The sequence below is a fragment of the Heterodontus francisci genome, chromosome 24 (assembly GCF_036365525.1).
Source record: "Heterodontus francisci isolate sHetFra1 chromosome 24, sHetFra1.hap1, whole genome shotgun sequence".
NCBI lineage: Eukaryota > Metazoa > Chordata > Chondrichthyes > Heterodontiformes > Heterodontidae > Heterodontus > Heterodontus francisci.
Genome location: NC_090394.1, coordinates 52,033,773 through 52,053,231, shown reverse-complemented (window position 1 = coordinate 52,053,231; position 19,459 = coordinate 52,033,773). Strand labels below are relative to the sequence as shown.

General features: G+C 44.5%; 1 protein-coding gene across 3 annotated transcripts in view; it reads right to left on the bottom strand.

Annotated features, from left to right (window-relative positions):
- The window catches only part of LOC137383396 (transmembrane channel-like protein 7), a 125,847-nt gene that overhangs the window by 36,784 nt on the left and 69,604 nt on the right, over positions 1-19,459 (bottom strand). For all 3 annotated transcript variants that reach the window (XM_068056192.1, XM_068056193.1, XM_068056194.1), the window contains 3 exons: positions 17,320-17,417; positions 13,130-13,313; positions 12,269-12,399 (listed from right to left, as the gene is read on the bottom strand). In XM_068056192.1, the coding sequence (XP_067912293.1) occupies positions 12,269-12,399; positions 13,130-13,313; positions 17,320-17,417 (413 nt within the window). The remainder of the gene's footprint in view (positions 1-12,268; positions 12,400-13,129; positions 13,314-17,319; positions 17,418-19,459) is intronic.

Here is a 19,459-nt window from a genome sequence, read left to right as displayed (position 1 = left end):
CAGGGAGCAAGAATCTCCAACCTGTTGGACAAGGACAATGGCTGAGGCTCCTGCAGCACTACCTCCTGGATCCCTCTACCTGCCTCACTCATAGTCACACCCTCCTGTCCCTGACCACTGGCCGAATTCATGGTAGTTAATCAAAGGGGTGTGACTGCCTCCTGAAACACTGCATCCAGGTAACTCTCCCCCTCCCTGATGTATCGCAGTGTCCGAAGCTCAGACTCCAGCTCATCAACTCTGAGCCGGAGTTCCTTGAGCAGCCAATACTTGCTACAGATGTGGTCACTAGGAACTACAATGGGGTCCACCAGCTCCCACATCATGCAGGTACAACACATCGCCTGGCCCTGCATCTCTATTTTATTTAATTAGCTTTAATTTGTTTTTTAAATTTCCGACTGGTCTTTAGTTTTTAATCTGTAAAATATTTCTCCTATTCACCTTTAATCTGAAATCAACTTAGAATAGGTAATTCATGTTTGCCTTCATTGATCCCTTCCTTTTTATATCACCATATAAGCTTTTACAATCTGTTTTTATGTCGCTTGCTAGTTTACTATCTTAGTTCATTTTCTATCAATTCTTGAATATCCTTCACTAATTCTAAAACCCTCCCAGTCCTAAGGCTGGCTGCATTTTTTGGCAATGTTATAGGCCGCTTCCTTTCATCTAATACTATCTTTAACCTCTCGTTAGCCACGGTTCGACCACTTTTTACACTGGGTTCTTAATTCCTTAAGGAAATGTATATTTTTGGGAATATTGAATTATGTCTTTAAATGTTTGCCATTTCTCATCTACCATCACACATTTTAATCTAGATTCCCAGTCGACCTTAGCTAACTTGTCCCTCGTACCGATATAGTTTGCTTTGTTCAGCTCCAAGACCCTGGTTTTGGAGCTTAACTAAATCACTCTCAAGCTCAATATAAAATTCTATGATCACTCTACTCCAGAGGCTCCTTTACTGATTCTTAACTAACCCCATCTCATTGCATAATACTAGATCTAAAATAGCATGTTCCCTAGTTAGCTCAACATATGATCTAGAAAACTGTACTGAATGCATTCAATAAACTCATCCTCCACACTATTATTGCAAATTTGGTTTGCTTAGTCCACATAAAGCCCTCCCATGATTACTGTATTATCTTTGTTACATACACCTCTAATTTCTTGATTTACACTGTCATGAACAAGTGCCATGCCGAATAATGATTTTTAATCACAAGAACACAAGAAATAGGAGCAGAAGTAGGCCATATGGCCCAGTGAGCCTGCTCCACCATTCAATATGATCATGGCTGATCTCGGGCTTCAATTCCACTTTCCTGCCCATTCCCCATATCCCTTGATTCCCTGCGAGACCAAAAATCTATCTATCCCAGCCTTAAATGTATTCAATGATGGAGCATCCACAACCCTCTGGGGTAGAGAATTCCAAACAACACTTTGAGTGAAGTAATTTCTCCTCATCTCAGTCCTGAATGATTGACCCTTTATCCTGAGATTGTCTCCCTGTGTTCTAGATTCCCTGACTAGTGGGAACAATCTGGCAGCTTCTACCCTATCAAACTAGTTCAGAATCTTGTATGTCTCAAGTAGATCGCCTCTCACTCTTCTGAACTCTAGAAAACATAGGTCCAATTTATGCAGCCTCTCATCATAGGAACAACCCCTTCATCCCAAGAACCAACTTAGTCAATCTTCGCTGCACTGCTTCCAGTGCAACTCTATCCTTTCTTAAATGTGGAGACCAAAATTGCACACTATTCCACATGCGGTCTCACCAAAGCCCTGTACAATTTTAGTAAGACTTCTTTATTCCTGTACTCTAATCCCCTTGCAATAAAGGCCAACATGCCATTTGCCTTCCTAATATCCTGCTGCACCCGCATGTTAACTTTGTGCGTTCCTTGTATGAGTACACCCAAGTGAACATCAACACTTATCAGTTTTACACCTTTTAAAAAATATTCTGCTTTTCTATTTTTACGACCAAAGTGAACAACTTCACACTTCCCTATATTATATTCCATCTTGTTGCCCACTCAGTTAGCTTGTCTATATCTCTTTGCAACCTCTCTACATCCTCCCCGCAGCTTACCTTTTCACCGCATCAGCAAATTTAGATACATTACTCTCTGTCTCTTCATCCAAGTCATTAATATAGAGTGTAAATAGCTGAGGCCCGAGCAGTGATCCTTGCGGCACCCCACTATTCACTTACTGCCAACTTGAAAATGCCCCATTTATGCCTACTGTCTGCTTCCTGTCTGTTAACCGTTCCTCTATCCACGCTAATATATTACCCCCAACATCATGAGCCCTTATCTTGCCTGTTAATCTTTTATATGGCATCTTATTGAATGCCTTTTGAAAATCCAGGTATACAACATCTATTGGTTCCCCTTTATCTACCCTACTAGTTACATCCTCAAAAAACGCTAATAAATTTGTCAAACGGGATGTCCCTTTAGTAAAACTATGCTGACATGTTCTAATCATACTATGCTTTTCCAAGTGCAATGTTAATACGTCTTTAATAATAGTTTCCAGCATCTTCCCAACGACTGATGTTAGGCTAACTGGCCTGTAGTTCCCTGTTCCCTCTCTACCTCCTTTCTTGAAAAGCGGCATAACATTTTCCAACTTCCAATCTGACGAGACCATTCCTGAATCTAAGGAATTCTGGAAAAGCATAGCCAGTGCCTCCAATATCTCTGCAGCTATCTCTTTTAGAACCCTTGGATGTAAGTCATCTGGAATAGAGGACTTGTCAGATTTTAGTCCCTCATGTTTCTCCAATACTTTTTCTCGACTGATATCAATATCCTTAATTTCCTCACTCTTTTTAGCCCCTAGGTTATTGCCTATTTCCAGTATGAAACTTGTGTCTTCTACTGTGAAGATAGATACAAAATATTTGTTCAGTGCCTCTGCCATTTCCTCATTCCCCATGATGATTTCTCCTGTCTCTGTCTCTAAGGGACCAACTTGTACTTTAGCTATTCTCTTCCTTTTTGTGTACTTATAAATGCTCTTACAATCTGTGTTTATATATACACATACATCGGTTCAAACCTGAATTAAACTTTAAAAAGAAAGCAAGAGATAAAGAAGTTGCATTAAACCTTTAAAAAGAATGCAACTAAAATGGCCATCACAATTTGCATTGAAGTACCTCACATACCAAGGTATCGAGGTGGAGACAAATGTCTGGTTAATCTCCCATCAGAACAATGGCTTACAAATTTTGAAAGAGCTACCTGCCTCACCTCCATTAAAAAGACATTCAAAGCCATCTTGGAACGTTAACACTGGTGAAGACAAACCTCAAATGGTAAACACTGGAACAATGGGACCCAAGAGAACAATTACAATTCTTAGACTTGAACTAATTAAGATGCAAAAGAGAGAATACACTGGAAAATCATGTGACAGTCTCTCCAACTGTATGAAAACTTGCTGTTTCTTTTGTCTACAGCAGACAAGCACCTGAGTTTGACCAGTGCAGGACCCAAGTGGAGATCTATCTCTCTCCAGGCATTGGTAAGTTCGAACCCTGCCTGCAGGTTGCAAAACATCTTTTTTTAAGTTTTATTTTTATTCATTCATGGGATGTGGGCGTCACTGGCTAGGCCAGCATTTAATGCCCATTCCTAATTGCCTTTGAGAAGGGGTTGGTGAGTTGCCTTCTTGAACTGCTGCATTCCATGGGAGGTAGGTACACCCACAGTGCTATTAAGAGGGGAGTTCAAGGATTTTGACACAGCGACAGTGAAGGAACGGCGATATAGTTCCAAGTCAGGATGGTGTGACTTGGAGGGAAACTTAGAGGTGTTCCCATGCATATGCTGCCTTTGTCCTTCCAGTTGGTAGAGGTCGTGGGTTTGGAAGGTGCTGTCTAAGAAGCCTTGGTGTGTTGCTGCAGTGCGTCTTGTAGATGGTACACAATGCTGCCACAGTGCATCAGTGGTGGAAGGAGTCAATGTTTGTCGATGGGGTGCCAATCAAGTGGACTGCTTTGTCCTGGATGGTGTCAGGCTTCTTGAGTGTTGTTGGAGCTGCTCCCATCCAGGCAAGTGGAGAGCTTTCCACCAAACTCCTGACTTGTGCCTTGTAGATGGTGGACAGGCTTTGGGGAGTCAGGTGGTGAGTTACTCGCTGCAGGATTCCGAGCCTCTGACCTGCTCTTGTAGCCACGGTATTTATATGGCTACTGCAGTTCAATTTTTGGACAATGGTAACCCCTAGGTTGTTGATAGTGGTGATAGTGGGAGATTCAGCAATGGTAATGCCATTGAATGTCAACGGGAGATGGTTAGATTCTCTCGTCTGAGATGGTCATTGCCTGGCACTTGTGTGGCGTGAATGTTACTTGCCACCTATCAGCCCAAGCCTGAATATTGTCCAGGTCTCGCTGCATTTCTACACGGAATGCTTCAGTATCTGAGGAGTTGCGTGTGGTGCTGAACATTGTACAATCATCAGCTAACATCCCCCCTTCTGACCTTATGATTGAAGGAAGGTCATTGATGAAGCAGCTGAAGATGGTTGGGCCTAGGACACTACCCTGAGGAACTCGTGCAGTGACGTCCTGGAGCGGAAATGATTTACCTCCAACAACCACAGCCATCTTCCTTTGCGCTAGATATGACTCCAACCAGCGGAGAGTTGTCCCCGATTCCCATTGACTTCAGTTTTGCTAAGGCTCCTTGATGCCATACTCGGTCAAATGCTGCCTTGCTGTCAATGGCAATCACTTTCACCTCACCTCTTGAGTTCAGCTCTTTTGTCCATGTTTGAACCAAGGCTGTAATAAGGTAGGAGCTGAGTGGCCCTGGAGGAACCCAAACTGATAGTCACTGAGCAGGTTATTGCTATGCAAGTGCTGCTTGATAGCACTGTCGATGACAACTTCCATCATTTTACAGATTATTGAGAGTCTGTCATTACAGCAGACAGAAACTCCGGGGAGAAAACCATCTACATCACTGTCTCCAAGAAAACCCTGAACCAGATGACCATCTCTACCAGCCAGAAACTACAGGAGCTCGAGTTCAACTGGAAGACAACTAAATTATCAGACTCCACAGACTGTATATTCTTTTATTTGTTTTGGACTCTAATCCAACCAATTTATTCTTCTTCACTCTAACCTATTTCTGTGTGTGTGATTCTCATATGTCCGTGTGTGAAAGTTGGAGCACAGTTTATTATTTTACTTCGATCGGGTTTTGGTTTAAAGTAAACTAACCTCTTGTTTAAAGTGAAGAAAAGCTGTCTGATTGGTTCTTTTATGATCATAGCACCTAAAAGGCTTAAACACTCACTGAATTGGTAAGCATATCCACTGTTTAAAAGAAATAAACCCTGTTGCAGTCAAACAAGGGAGGGGCAAGAGGGCAGCTTTCCGACCCCTTCTCATCTGATCGTAAGAATACTCTGCCTGACACTAAACTGTTAGAGGGCCTATACAAACTACCCCGACTAGTGTTTTCTGCCCCTTCTTGTTTCTTTGTTCTAGCCAACTGATTCTACATCGTGATTTGCCAAGCTAACAGTCTTTTGTTCTACTATCTTTATCTCACCCTTCATCAGGATTAGCATCACCACCACACCCCCAACCAACCCCAGTCCTTTTCCATTTTGTCTAGCTCTTCCAAAATTCAAGTATCTTGGAATACTTAATTCTCAGCCTTGATCACTGCAACCATGGCCGGGATTTTATACAGGTGATGGGGGTCATGACCTCTGGCAAAAGTGCTGCCGAGAACCCCGCGTCATCCCTTCTGTGGGAGGCCTGCCGAATCAAGTGCCAATTAGGCACTTAACTAGATAGCAGTGGGCCTTCCACGGGATCAAGGACCCAGCGACAGAAGTTCTACCCTCTAAGATTAGCCAGCAAATCAGAGGCCAACAGCTCTTTAACTGGGCAGCACCATCGCAGAAGCGGTGGCTGCTGCCAGTGGAGCACCCACCTGATGCCGATGAGTGGCACTGGAAACAGGCCACAGGTAGGTCAGGGCAGGAAGGGTCACGCAGGGTGGGGGTTGCAGGGGAGGAGGATGTCGGCAGATCAGCAGCAAGGGCAGGGGGTGGCTCTCAGCAGCAAACACCACCCCCCCACCCCAAAACCCTGCTTCCTAATGCCAGGTCCCTCGTTCAGGCACCAATTGCCTTTTAACAAGGAACCCTCCCCCACCGGAGCTGGCAAGCAACCCACACGGGCTAATTAAGGTGGTGGGATGAGGCCCTTAATTGCGTAGTAATTGCCAAGGGCCTCAACTGGCAGGAAGGCCTGCGAAAGGCCTTCCCGCCCCAGACAATTTCGGCAGAGGAACCTCCCCTGATTATATGCTCTCCCCGCCTCCAAACCAACCGCAGGGGGACAGCATAAAATTTCCCCCCCACATCTCTGTAATGGCTATTAGCTCAAACCCATTTATTTATATCTGTGACAATCATCTTTTATGCTTCATGCCGTCAGCTATGGTGCAGATAGCTTTAATTTTTTTCTATATTTCCCTGATGTCACCTTAGTCACATCTCTGTTATGCTCTCTTTGTCCCTTCCTGACCTGCTCAGCTTATTTTTATCCAAATCGCTACTCTGCTCTACAGCCTTGACATTTCCATTACTGCTTTTGAATATACTTTTTCCTGAATCCTCCTACCCCACCATTCCCTATTCCCCATTGGTTTAAAGTCCTTCCTACTACCCTAGTTATTAGATTTGCCAGGACACTGGTCCCAGCCCAGTTTAAGTAGAGTCTGTCACAACAGAACAGCTCTCTTTCTCCAGTACCAGTGCCCCATGAATTGAAAACCCCACACACTTCTTTCATGCACGCATTTAACCTTCTAATCGGTTTTTGTCTAGGCCAATTTGCACATAGTTCAGGTACCAATCCAGACATTATTACATGTCAGTTTCTGTAATTTAATTGCTCCTCAAACTCTAACTCAGCAGCACCTTGTTGTTAGTTTCTATGTCTTTGGCCTCCTTATCTCGAGAGACAATGGGTAAGCGCCTGGAGGTGGTCAGTGGTGTGTGGAGCAGCACCTGGAGTGACTATAAAGGCCAATTCTAGAGTGACAGGCTCTTCCACAGGTGCTGCAGAAAAATTTGTTTGTCGGGGCTGTTAAACAGTTGGCTCTCCCCTTGCGCTTTTGTCTTTTTTCCTGCCAACTGCTAAGTCTCTTCGGCTCGCTTTAGCCCCGCCATTATGGCTGCCGCCAGCTCTGGCGAACGCTGGCAACTGACTCCCACGACTTGTGATCAATGTCACAGGACTTCATGTCGTGTTTACAGACGTCTTTAAAGCGGAGACATGGACGGCCGGTGGGTCTGATACCAGTGGCGAGCTCGCTGTACAATGTGTCTTTGGGGATTCTGCCATCTTCCATGCGGCTCACATGGCCAAGCCATCTCAAGCACCGCTGACTCAGTAGTGTGTATAAGCTGGGGATGTTGGCCGCCTCAAGGACTTTTGTGTTGGAGATACGGTCCTGCCACCTGATGCTCTTGGCTGACATACGTTCTCCAGGCCTTGCTGCCATAGAGCAAGGTACTGAGGACACAGGCTTGATACACTCGGACTTTTGTGTTCCGTGTCAGTGCGCCATTTTCCCACACTCTCTTGGCCAGTCTGGACATAGCAGTGGAAGCCTTTCCCATGCGCTTGTTGATTTCTGCATCGAGAGACAGGTTACTGGTGATAGTTGAGCCTAGGCAGGTGAACTCTTGAACCACTTCCAGAGCGTGGTCGCCGATATTGATGGATGGTGCATTTCTGACGCCCTGTCCCATGATGTTCATTTTCTTGAGGCTGATGGTTAGGCCAAATTCGTTGCAGGCAGCCGCAAACCTGTCGATGAGACTCTGCAGACACTCTTCTGTGTGAGATGTTAAAGCAGCATCATCAGCAAAGAGGAGCTCCCTGATGAGGACTTTCCATACTTTGGACTTCGCTCTTAGGCAGGCAAGGTTGAACAACCTGCCCCCTGATCTTGTGTGGAGGAAAATTCCTTCTTCTGAAGACTTGAACGCATGTGAGAGCAGCAGGGAGAAAAAAATCCCAAAAAATGTGGGTGCGAGAACACAGCCCTGTTTCACACCACTCAGGATAGGAAAGGGGTCTGATGAGGTGCTGCTATGTTGAATTGTGCCTTTCATATTGTCATGGAATGAGGTGATGATACTTAGTAGCTTTGGTGGACATCCAATCTTTTCTAGTAGTCTGAAGAGACCACGTCTGCTGACGAGGTCAAAGGCTTTGGTGAGATCAATGAAAGCAATGTAGAGCCACATCTGTTGTTCGTGGCATTTCTCCTGTATCTGACAATGGGAGAACAGCATGTCAATGGTCGATCTCTCTGCACGAAAGCCACACTGTGCCTCAGGGTAGACGCGCTCGGCCAGCTTCTGGAGCCTGTTTAAAGCGACTCGAGCAAAGACTTTCCCCACTTAGCTGAGCAGGGAGATTCGACGGTAGTTGTTGCAGTCACCGCAGTCACCTTTGTTTTTATAGAGGGTGATGATATTGGCAACGCGCGTGTCCTGCGGTACTGCTCCCTCGTCCCAGCACAGGCAAAGCAGTTCATGCAGTGCTGAGAGTATAGCAGGCTTGGCATTCTTGATTATTTCAGGGGTAATGCTGTCCTTTCCGCTGGCTAGAGAATCAATGGCATCACTGAGTTCTGATTTTGTTGGCTGTACGTCCAGCTCATCCATGACTGGTAGAGGCTGCATTGAGGGCAGTCTCAGTGACAACATTCTACCTGGAGTACAGTTCTAGGTAGTGCTCAACCCAGCTCAATCCATTTGCTTGCATTGGTCAGTGATTATGTCCCCTGATTTAGATTTGAGGGGGGTGATCTTCTTGATGGTTGGCCCAAAAGCTCTCTTCATGCCATCATACATTCCTCTGATGTTTACGGTGTCTGAGGCCAGCTGAATATAACTGCATAGGTGTTGCCAGTAGTCATTTGCGCAGCGCCTGGCTGTTCTTTGTGCAGTGCTTCTGGCTGCTTTAAGTGCTGCGGATGTTAACTCGCTGGGGGCTTTCTTGTAGTTCAACAGTGCAATGCGCTTAGCGGCTATGACAGGTTCCAGCTCTTCAATATGAGATTGAAACCAGTCTGCATTCCTATTCGCACGTTTGCCATCGGTGGTCAAAGCTGACTCATAGATGGCGTCTCTGATGTGGGCCCACTTGTCTTAGCATCCCCTGTGGGAGTGTTTTGAAGGGCTGTTACAAGTGAATTTAGAAATTTTTGTAACAGCTGTGGATGAGAAATTCTGCTCGTGTTGATGCGCGGGTGGCCCTTCTGCTTGGAATGATGCAACTTCTTTGGTCTGAGTCTAACCTTGCTGCACACCAGGGAGTGGTCGGTGTCGCAGTCCGCACTGTGGAAGCTGCGTGTGATTTGAACACTGTTTAAGGAGGCTCGCCTTGTGACGATGAGGTTTCTATGTGGACCACAGTAAAGGCCTGATACAAGAACAAAGAACAGTACAGCACAGGAACAGGCCATTCGGCCCTCCAAGCTTGCGCCGATCTTGATGCCTGCCTAAACTAAAACCTTCTGCACTTCCGGGGACCGTATCCCTCTATTCCCATCCTATTCATGTATTTGTCAAGATGCCTCTTACACGTCACTTTCGTACCTGCTTCCACCACCTCCCCCGGCAGCAAGTTCCAGGCACTCACCACCCTCTGTGTAAAGAAAATGTGCCGGGTTCGGGTCAGGTTGGGCCCCTCTGCCAGGTCCGGCTATCGGGCTTGGGTCGGGCCTGCTCCAGGTTGGGTCGGACACACAGGTTAAGTGCTCTGCTGGTAAGTATTGAAAGTAAAAAACTTACCTGAGCTGGGAGTCCGGGAATTCAAGCAGGGAAACTGAGTCTGCGCAGTGGGCGAATGACCTCTCGAATGACGTCATCATGCACACGCTGCAGCTTCCTGGAGTCGGAATGTAAGTAAAGGGATGGTTGGGTCAGATCAGGTGCGGGCAAAATTGGAGGGATTTGGGCTTGGGTCGGGTTCTTTTTCCCAACCTGAACAGGCCTTTAGACCACAGCAACTGGATCCTCCCACTCCAAGTTCTTCTCCAGTCGCGAGGTGCTGTCCTTAACCTTAGCACTGGGCAAGCAACATAACCTTCGGAACTCCCAGTCGCAGCTGCAGAGACAGTGGGCTGAATTTTACCGAACCCCCCAACGTGGCAGGGTGGGCTGTAAAATGCCACCGGGAGAGGTCCGCTGGGCCAGGAAGGCCCAGCCCCATATTGCGAAGGGCAGCGAGGCCTTGTGGCAGCACCCCCCATCGCTCAGCACCAGGAGCCGCATTTAAATATGTTAAATCAAGTAAATTAAGGAATTAATGAATTACCTGGTCCTGCCGGCAGTCCCGCTCCAATATTGTGGCCGGCATTTCCGTGCCATCCGCTCTCCGACCAATTAAGTATGGCGGAACACTGGTCGGGGTGGGGGGGGAGTAAATATATCAGAGCGGGAAGGGTCAATCTGACCTGATTGTCTTGGGAGTGATGGGAAAGGAGTAAAGTTAGAAGTTTCTGAACTTTGTTGGGGGAAAGGTCAGGTACACAAGGTGACTATTTTGGTGGGGGGAGGAAGAGGGCAAGGAATTAAATGTAAGTTTATTGGAGAGGTAGGAGAGGGGCTGGGAGCATTTATTTAATTATTTTTAAAGCAATGTGTCTTTAAAAATTTAAATTAAATATAAAGGGCTGGAAGCCCTCTAAAAATGGAGCCGGCACCTGTGCAGTGGCGCCGGACACTGTTGCCGGGGACGGATCGCCCGCCCCCTCCATGTCATCGGGTGGGGTGGCAGTCCGCCCCGGCCATGTAAATGAGCCGCCGCATTCAATATCGTGGCGGCTCTGTCAAGTAAAGCCCGTGCGTGCATGCCCCCATCTTTGAAGCTCAGTGCCCATGCAACCCAGTATATATCCCTGTGACTATTCTGTCCCCTAAGATGAACACATTCTTTTTTACTCCCCTAACTTGACTGGCCTCCTGTACCATGATGCCATGGTCAATTTTCTCATCCACCATTAACACCTTGCATACAGGCAGCAAGAACCTCCTACTGTTTGATAAGGGGAAAGGGTGAGAATCCTCTAGCATCAGTCCTGGATCCCCTTACCTTCCTGACTCTCATTCACACCATCCTGTTTGTAACCACCACCTAACCTAAGGGGTTAACTGCCACCTGGATCCAAGTGTTCAGGTTAGTCTCCCCGACCCCTCCACCCCCATTCCCCCAACTTGATGCCCTGCAATGTCTGCACCTTGGGCTCCAGCTCAACAACTCTGAGCTGAAATTCTGTGCGATGCAGACACTTACTGCTGATGTGGTTATCTAGGCTCGTGATGCACTCTGCAAACTGCCACATGCTGCAGTTGCAGCACACCACCTGCACTACCATCCCTATCTAACAGTGCTTTATTTAATAGAAGTTTATGTATTTAATCAACTTAGCTTATTTAGTTTTTTTAACTAATTACTTGATGTAGTTTAAGCGATAGGTAGATTAAAATTTTACCTGTAATTTACCCTCAACCCACTTCCTTGTGCTGTTACATCACTTTGCCATTTTTCTCTCGTACCACTCAGAAACAGCCCTTTCCTACTGCTACATTTTCAACCTCACCCTTTGAGTGCACTGTTCCAGGCCATGCCCCTTTCCATTGCTCTGCTCCGGGCTGTGCCCCTTTCCATCGCTCCGCTCCAGGCTGTGCCCCTTTCCATTGCCCTGCTCCGGGCCATACCCCTTTCCATCGCCCCGCTCCAGGCTGTGCCCCTTTCCATTGCCCATGCTGGACCGTGCCCCTTTCCATTGCCCCGCGCTGGACTGTGCCCCTTTCCATCAGCCCAGGCCATACCCCTTTCCATCACCCTGCTCCGGGCCATGCCCCTTTCCATCGCCCCGCTCCAGGCTGTGCCCCTTTCCATTGCCCCGCGCTGGACCGTGCCCCTTTCCATCAGCCCAGGCCATGCCCCTTTCCATCACCCTGCTCCAGGCCATGCAGTTTTTCATCATTTCATATACAACCAAGAAAACTTTTTTTTTTTTAAAACACTTCAAGATAGTAAGAATTGTTCACAAATGAATAAATTCAGCAATCGCAGACAGAGGAAAAATACACCTCAATGAATAACTCATTCACGACAGGCTGAAGATCATTTTGTATAGTGCAATTAGATAACAATATTTAACTCATAATTAATACTCACACTGCAACACTGAAGAGGATAGGAACACAAGCTAATGGAAGTCCAATTAACAGAACTGCCAAGAAGAAAAATTTAGAACTTGATGCCCGGAAAGGTCTGGTGGAAGGGCAACAGTTGTTCATCAAAGATATCTGGAATGTTCAGAAAATATTATGCTTTTACTAGTAGTAATTCCACCAGCATCTATTTTTTCTCTCATTCTCTAGTGCTGACTCTTGTTCACAAATGCTTTCTGATACCTACTGCAAGCGTCAGTTACTTGTTCTTGAACATTGACAATGATATTGCAGCAAAAGGGCATCAAAGCCAAACCAGATTCTGTCCTTGTCAATATCTACACATGACCACTTACAACAGTAGTTGCTGTACATCATTCAAATCAAATTAATTTTTATTTTTCCTAACCCTTGGTATGGAGACAAATTGTCGCACCTGCTAAACAAAGATTAGCTAATTCATCTGGCACCTTCATAATCTGTTCCCTAATCCACGCATGTGTGTTTTTCTCATCTGTGTAAAATACTGTCGAACATTTTATATGTTAAAGATACTATCTAAAGGTAATTTTTAGTTTTTGTTGTACTGCTCAGCTACTCACTGGAGAAATTCAATCATTGTGGGAACCTTGGTGCAAACCTCAAATCAAATTTCAGGAAATCTATCACAGAATAACTAACTAACCTCTATTTCAAGTATAAAATTAATGGTTGCATGTCTTATCAATGACAATATTAAATCAAGTTAGTCAGGAGTAACTAAGTAAAAATTAAAAAGATAGTTAACTCAAATCATTTGGTTGCCTTTTATCACTGAAAAAAATTCCAATTTGCTTTCATTGTTATATTCTGTAAAATAATTTACCTTTTTGAGATAAAACATGATGATGTATTTGATGGTTGCTATCCCAGGGAGCAATGGTGAATAAAATGTTCCTACCCAACAGATCGTCTGACCATATACAATTTCTAATACATTTTGAGGAACAGCAAACTGCTGTTGACCCCACCACTTGAAAGGTACACCAGTGCAATAGGTTACAATTAACCTGAAAAATAAAAATATGAAATACATAATTACATGATAATACATGGCATCTCTTGTTAAAATGAATAGTTCAATAATCTCACAACAGACTTCAATGATTACATGCTATTAATGAATTCACAGCTGTATTGGTAGTTTATACCAATGGCACGATTTTATGAACAGGTTTATTAAATGAACATTTATTTTACAAATATACTGAAAGAAGAAAACAGGTTATGTTTTTATTAGAACTCATCTATTAATTTAATTTATTTTCAAAAATATCAAACTCTTAAGATACTGGATCGTTTATAAATAGAATGAGAATGAAATATTTCTTGAATATAACTGATTTGAATGGAAAATGATAATTTTTTTTTATTTGTTCATCCAAATTACTTGCCCATCCCTAATTGCCCTTAACTGAGTGGCATTCTTGGCCATTTCAGAGGGCACTTAAGAGTCAACCACATTGCTGGCAGTCTGGAGTCACATGTAGGCCAGGTACGTACGTCAGATTTCCTTCCCTAAAGGACATTAGTGACCAGATGGGTTTTTACAACAATCGACAATGGTTTCACAGTCACCATTAGACTAGCATTTTTAAAATTCCAGATTTTTATTAAATTGGATTCAAATTTTAACCATCTGCTGTGGTGGGATTCGAACCCATATCCCCAGAGCACTAGTCTAGGCCTCTGGATTACTAGTCCAGTGATAATACCACTATGCCACCACCTTCTCTAATGGGTAACTGAGTAGGTTCAGCAATTATTTTCACATCTTCCAAGCTTCTACACAGGATTCTTCTCTGCAAAAGCCACGGACTGCGAAACTGGTAAGGCCCAAAAACCAGCTTCTTCCCTTACCACCCTACCCTTGTGCCCTAAAGGCCGGCTCAGGTCTGCAAATTAAACCCAACCTGAGCCTGACAGAACCACATCCGACCCGAGCCCGACCCGGCCCGAGTCTTTTAATTTTTTCCCGCACCTGACCCTACCATCAGTTAACCTAGCTTCCGTTTTTCATGTTGTTGCTTATCTGCACAAGCTTAAAAAAAAACTGTAAATAAACAACCTTTCAAGTCCAAGAAGTACATTAACATTGGAGCCACGTACCGGAGGTGGTGATAAGAGTGTGTCCGACCTGGCCCAAACTGAGCCTGAATGCCGGACCCGGAAGAACGACCCAACCCAAACCCAACACATGTTGTCGGGTCCCGTCGGGTTCGGGTCAGGTGGCCATGCTCTCTTGTGCCCTTCTTTCGGATACGCAAGAACTGCAACCTGGTGAGGCAGTGGTGCAAGAGCAGAAGCAACTGATGAAGAAGAAACACCTTCACTGACTGACATTCGCATCAATCAGCTCATGACATGACAATGCGCATACTTTAGAGGGTGGTTTAGAGGCAGGATCTGCATGTGGTGAAACACCAGGCACAAGGGGGGAACAAGGGCAACCTGCCAGAAAGCTTATCAAGGAGCATGGAGGAATCCGGCCCCAAATTTGCATGGGGTTTTGCACAAAGCTTGGAGCCCATTAATTCCAGTGTGAAAGTGGTGCCCAACCACTTGAGAACACTTGTGGACCCAACCAATGATGCAGTGTCTGACAGCCAATATCTCAGCTTCGACTGCAGCACAAGCAGAAGCCACAAAATGTCTGGGTCCTGCAATGAAAGCTCAGACTTGAAGTAATACAAAGTCAGCTTGTTGCCATGCAATCCCAGCTTGTGCCATGCACTTAGACACTGCCTCCATCATGGATATCCGTGCTCAAAAGGAGCTTGCAGCATCGCACAGCAGTTCAGCAATCTGTGTTCCAGCAATTACTAGGATTGCTAAGCCGTCACCCTGGGGGAGTGGCATTGACACCATGCAGCACAAGCCTGCTGTTCTCAGCCTTCATCTTCCCAACACTGCCACTCCACCAGTGCTATTGCCATCAGTCAGCCAGCCCACCAGAACTGCTGCTACTCTTGCTGAATTAGAGCACCTCGAGGTCATCCTGCATGACCATCTGCAGTCTCCCCCACTGAAAGTCACCACTCTACCATCAGCCATACTACAGCCACTGGGATAGCATTGTTTAAGAGCACTGGGCTAGGCAAAGGCACACAGAAGACAGGCACTGGGAATGCACAAGGGTGATTAGTTGACTTTTGTATGGAATATTGGATGGTTTGTTTATTAAAGTTTGCAGGTAGCTTTTATTTCAGTATTCAGGCCCAGAGGATACTCCAAGAGGATAAGTAACAAAGCAATGGTAAAATGTGGGACTGTTATTGAAGGGAAAATTGAGTTTGCATTCACTGCTGCTGCAGTCAGATAAGCAAATCACAAACAGCTGGGTCAGAATGCAGATGTGTTGGTTGCTTCTTCCCTTCCTCCTCCTCAACTGCTTGCCTTACATCTGGTGGCAAGAGCTGGGCCCTCATGATAGCATGGCTTTGCAGGATACAGCAAGCCATGATGAATTGTGACATGCGTTTGAGAGTACTGCAGGACTCTTCCAGAGCATTTCGGGCAGTGGAACATTGCTTAAGCATCCCAATGGTCTGCTCGATGGCATTTCATATGGCAGCATAACTCCCATTATATGTACACTAAGTAAATGTGCATGATTGCATACCAGAGTCATAAATCAGATGGCTAGCAGATAGTCCTTGCCACCGCTGGTCTTTGGTGATGGCTCAAACGCTGATGGTACAGCAGACTGGCACAGAATAAAGGCATCATGACTGCTGCCAGGATACCAGGAAGCTGCAAGACACAGTATAGTCACATGAGCTGCACACTGAGGGTTTGGAACCCTTTGCAACAGTGGTACATCTCTGAATTTACATGCCTTGCCCGCAAAGCAACATGCACGCAATGGGTTATGCCAATGCACGCTCCACCTACTTCTCTCTGAAAAGAGAGAACACAACGAATTCCCCTTTCTTTGCATACAGTGCATCAGTTGCCTTCCTTATACAGCAGTGGACAGTGAACTGCAAGATACTGATGATGTCCCCTGTTCCAGCTTCGAAGTAGCCCCAGTGAAGTAGCTCATGGCCATGATCACCTTCACAGTGACTGGCAACGCCGTCCTCACCCTGATGAAACTACAGGTCTGCCGGCCAAGAGGTGGAGGATTTCAGTGGACACCACTTAGTGAAATGGAGCTGTCGCATACACCTTTTCTCACTGAGGTTGAGGTAGAAGTGCTCCCTAAATATCCTGGGTGGATATGGTCACCTGCTCAGAGTCCTTCTTCCCCCTCCTCACTCTTGGAGCAGGCTGTCCTCCTCTGTGCTGCCTTTGTTCATTCTCCCTGTCATGCTGCAGGCCAAGGAGCACAGAAACTACAACACCCATGACAGTGAGCAAGTGGCCTGAGCAGGACCTTTGAAGTGAGGACCAAGGCCATACCCATATTTAACAACACTCACCACGGACTTCAACGACTTTAAGTAGCAGTACAAACTTCCAAACTACTACTAACTCAACAATAGCCAGCAAAAATTAATCAGCAACTAACCTGAAAGTGGTTAACAATTCCTCTAAATAGCGCTGGCAAGAGGCTCCTTCTTGCTACTGAACACGTTCAGTTTTGCGAGGTTAAGAGAGAGCATTAGCTGGAGCGTTGAGGTCAAAAATGGCACCACTAGAATCAAATGAGCATTATTTGCTAACTGATGACACGATCTGCCTACTCTGCATATTTCCGGTGCACACTTCCAATACCCATGCTAACAACCTACCCAAAATGGCGTTCGGTGTGGCCCACACCAGAAGTAATCACAGACGACATTTTGGAGCTATAAAGCTGAAAACAGAAGTGCTATACAACTGAATTTTGCAGCCATGGTATTTTGAAGGCACAAAAAGATCAAAAACTTTGTTTTCAATTGATTTGGTCAAATTAAATGTTTTAAAATGATACAGGCTTATTAATCATGAACCTAAAACGGTTAAATCTGGTACCATTTCACAAATTCTGAATAACAAATGGAGAAGGACAGTAAGGGAAATAACACTTACTTTCTGGGGAATTCCACAAATAATGTAACAGATGTAATTATAATCAAGTCAAATATCATCAGCTTATACATTTCTTGTCCTATTCGGGTTTCCCAGCACTGAAATACATAACCAACTATTAATGTTCTATTTACAGTTATAGCAAAAGTCATTTTTTAATATATAGAACGTTTATCTATTATAATACTTTATCTCAAGACCTCAATTATGATCAAATGTTAAAGCAAATGGGTTTTCAGTTTTGTAGTGTAGGTTTGATTCTAGTGTCCTTTTTGAATCTAGGAACAATTACCCATTTCCAGTCTGTCCAAACCTTTTTAGTACATAGACTCCCTAAAAATAAAATGAGAGCTTCATTGTCTTTCACAGTAGCCTTGAGCACAGTTCAGCCATCCTGGGGGATTTTATTAGTTTTTAATCCCTTCAGGCAAAGTTCTAGTTTGGCATGCCATGTAGGTTTGATGCTATATTGTTATTAACCTCCCAGAAAGGAACCCCAAAATAGTAGTAACATTTCGTATTATTCATTGCCCATTTCTTTCAATTTGATTCCATTTGGATGGGGCCTTAACTTTTTCCCTCGCTATACTTATGTTACAATAATTCAAGAGGTTTTGGTATTGTACTTTGCAGTTGTTTTCTAGTTTTCACTTAGCACCATTATACATACTTACACACACACAAACATACACATATGGCTGCTTCTATATAGTCCTAATTTTTGTTTTCCCTTTCTTAAACTACTACTTTTTTCTGTTGATCCATTTTGAAGCACTTTTATTTAATTTGCTTTTGCTACGTTTGTACTTTTTCCTGCACATCCTGCAATCGTTTTGAACGATACGTCCACTTTTCCTCATTAGATTTATTCTTGAATAGGTTATTATCCCCAATCTACTTGTTTAAATATGCTGACCTCAAATACCCGACTGGTTTACCCATCTATTATAAGGCATGATTATTTGCATGTTCTATTTCCCCAATCAAGTTATTGTCCTATGATTGTCATCATTAAGCAAATCGGATTACTTCTACTGTTTGAGTATTTGGGTCACTCATGGACTGTGAAAACATGTTGATACCCGTAAATCCATTTACTACACTGACAAGCTCCGAGTTCCATGTTATGCTGAGATACGGGAGGTGCATTCTGAGTTTGTGAAGTTCCCCAATAAAATTATCTTGTTCTTACTTCTAATATTGTCATTGTCTAATAAGTTCTCCTCATTTTGGTTTGATGGACCATAGTAATCTCCAATTGTTGTACTGTCCTTTCACATAATCACATATCATGGTTTGACAACTTGAACCTCCCAGGTGTTCACATACAAGGCAATCCTCCACTTTTACTGTTCCCCTATCCTTCCTGAATGTTTTGATTCTAAAGACTAATGCATGCAGTATATAATGGTAAAAGAACTCAATGATTCTAAATCTAGTGATTAGATTTTCATGTGCTCATGCAATTCTTCAATATTACTATTGGCAACGATCTCATTTTTAACTGTTACATGAACAGAAACATTTTGACAATATATGTGAGAACGGCAGGAAACAGTGAGAGCGCAGCCAGTCTAGCCGCTGCCACCAGTCTGTAGGTTCAGAGCCCGCGTTCAGAAAGAGAAAAAAAAAAAATCGAGATGTGACATCATAGAGAAGCAAGTAGGGCTTGGCTAGTGAGTATTTTCTATTTATCTTATCTAAACTAGGGAATAAACCAGCGTGTCTTATCTTTTTTTTAAAAGTAACGTTTACTGCTACTGGTAAGGTGTATTAAGTATTAGCAAGGTTCATCAGCAGTAGCAAGGTTTATTAGCAGTAGCAAGGTTATTTACTAACAGATAGAGGAATGACAGGTTTGCTGCAACCTCTGGAGTGCACATCCTGCGCTATGAGAGAACTCCAGGACACTTCTCATGTCCTGGATAACTATATGCGATTGCAGTGTTGTCAGTTGCAGCAGCTTGAGCTCCAGGTTTTGGAACTTGAGCAGCAGCTGGTGTCACAGTGGAGCATCCGTGAGGTTGAGAGCTTTGTGGATAGCACATTTATAGATGTGGTCACCCCGCAGCTTAAGAGTATGCAGGGAGAGAGCGAATAGGTGATTGCCAGATAGTCATGAAGAAACAGGCAGGTAGTG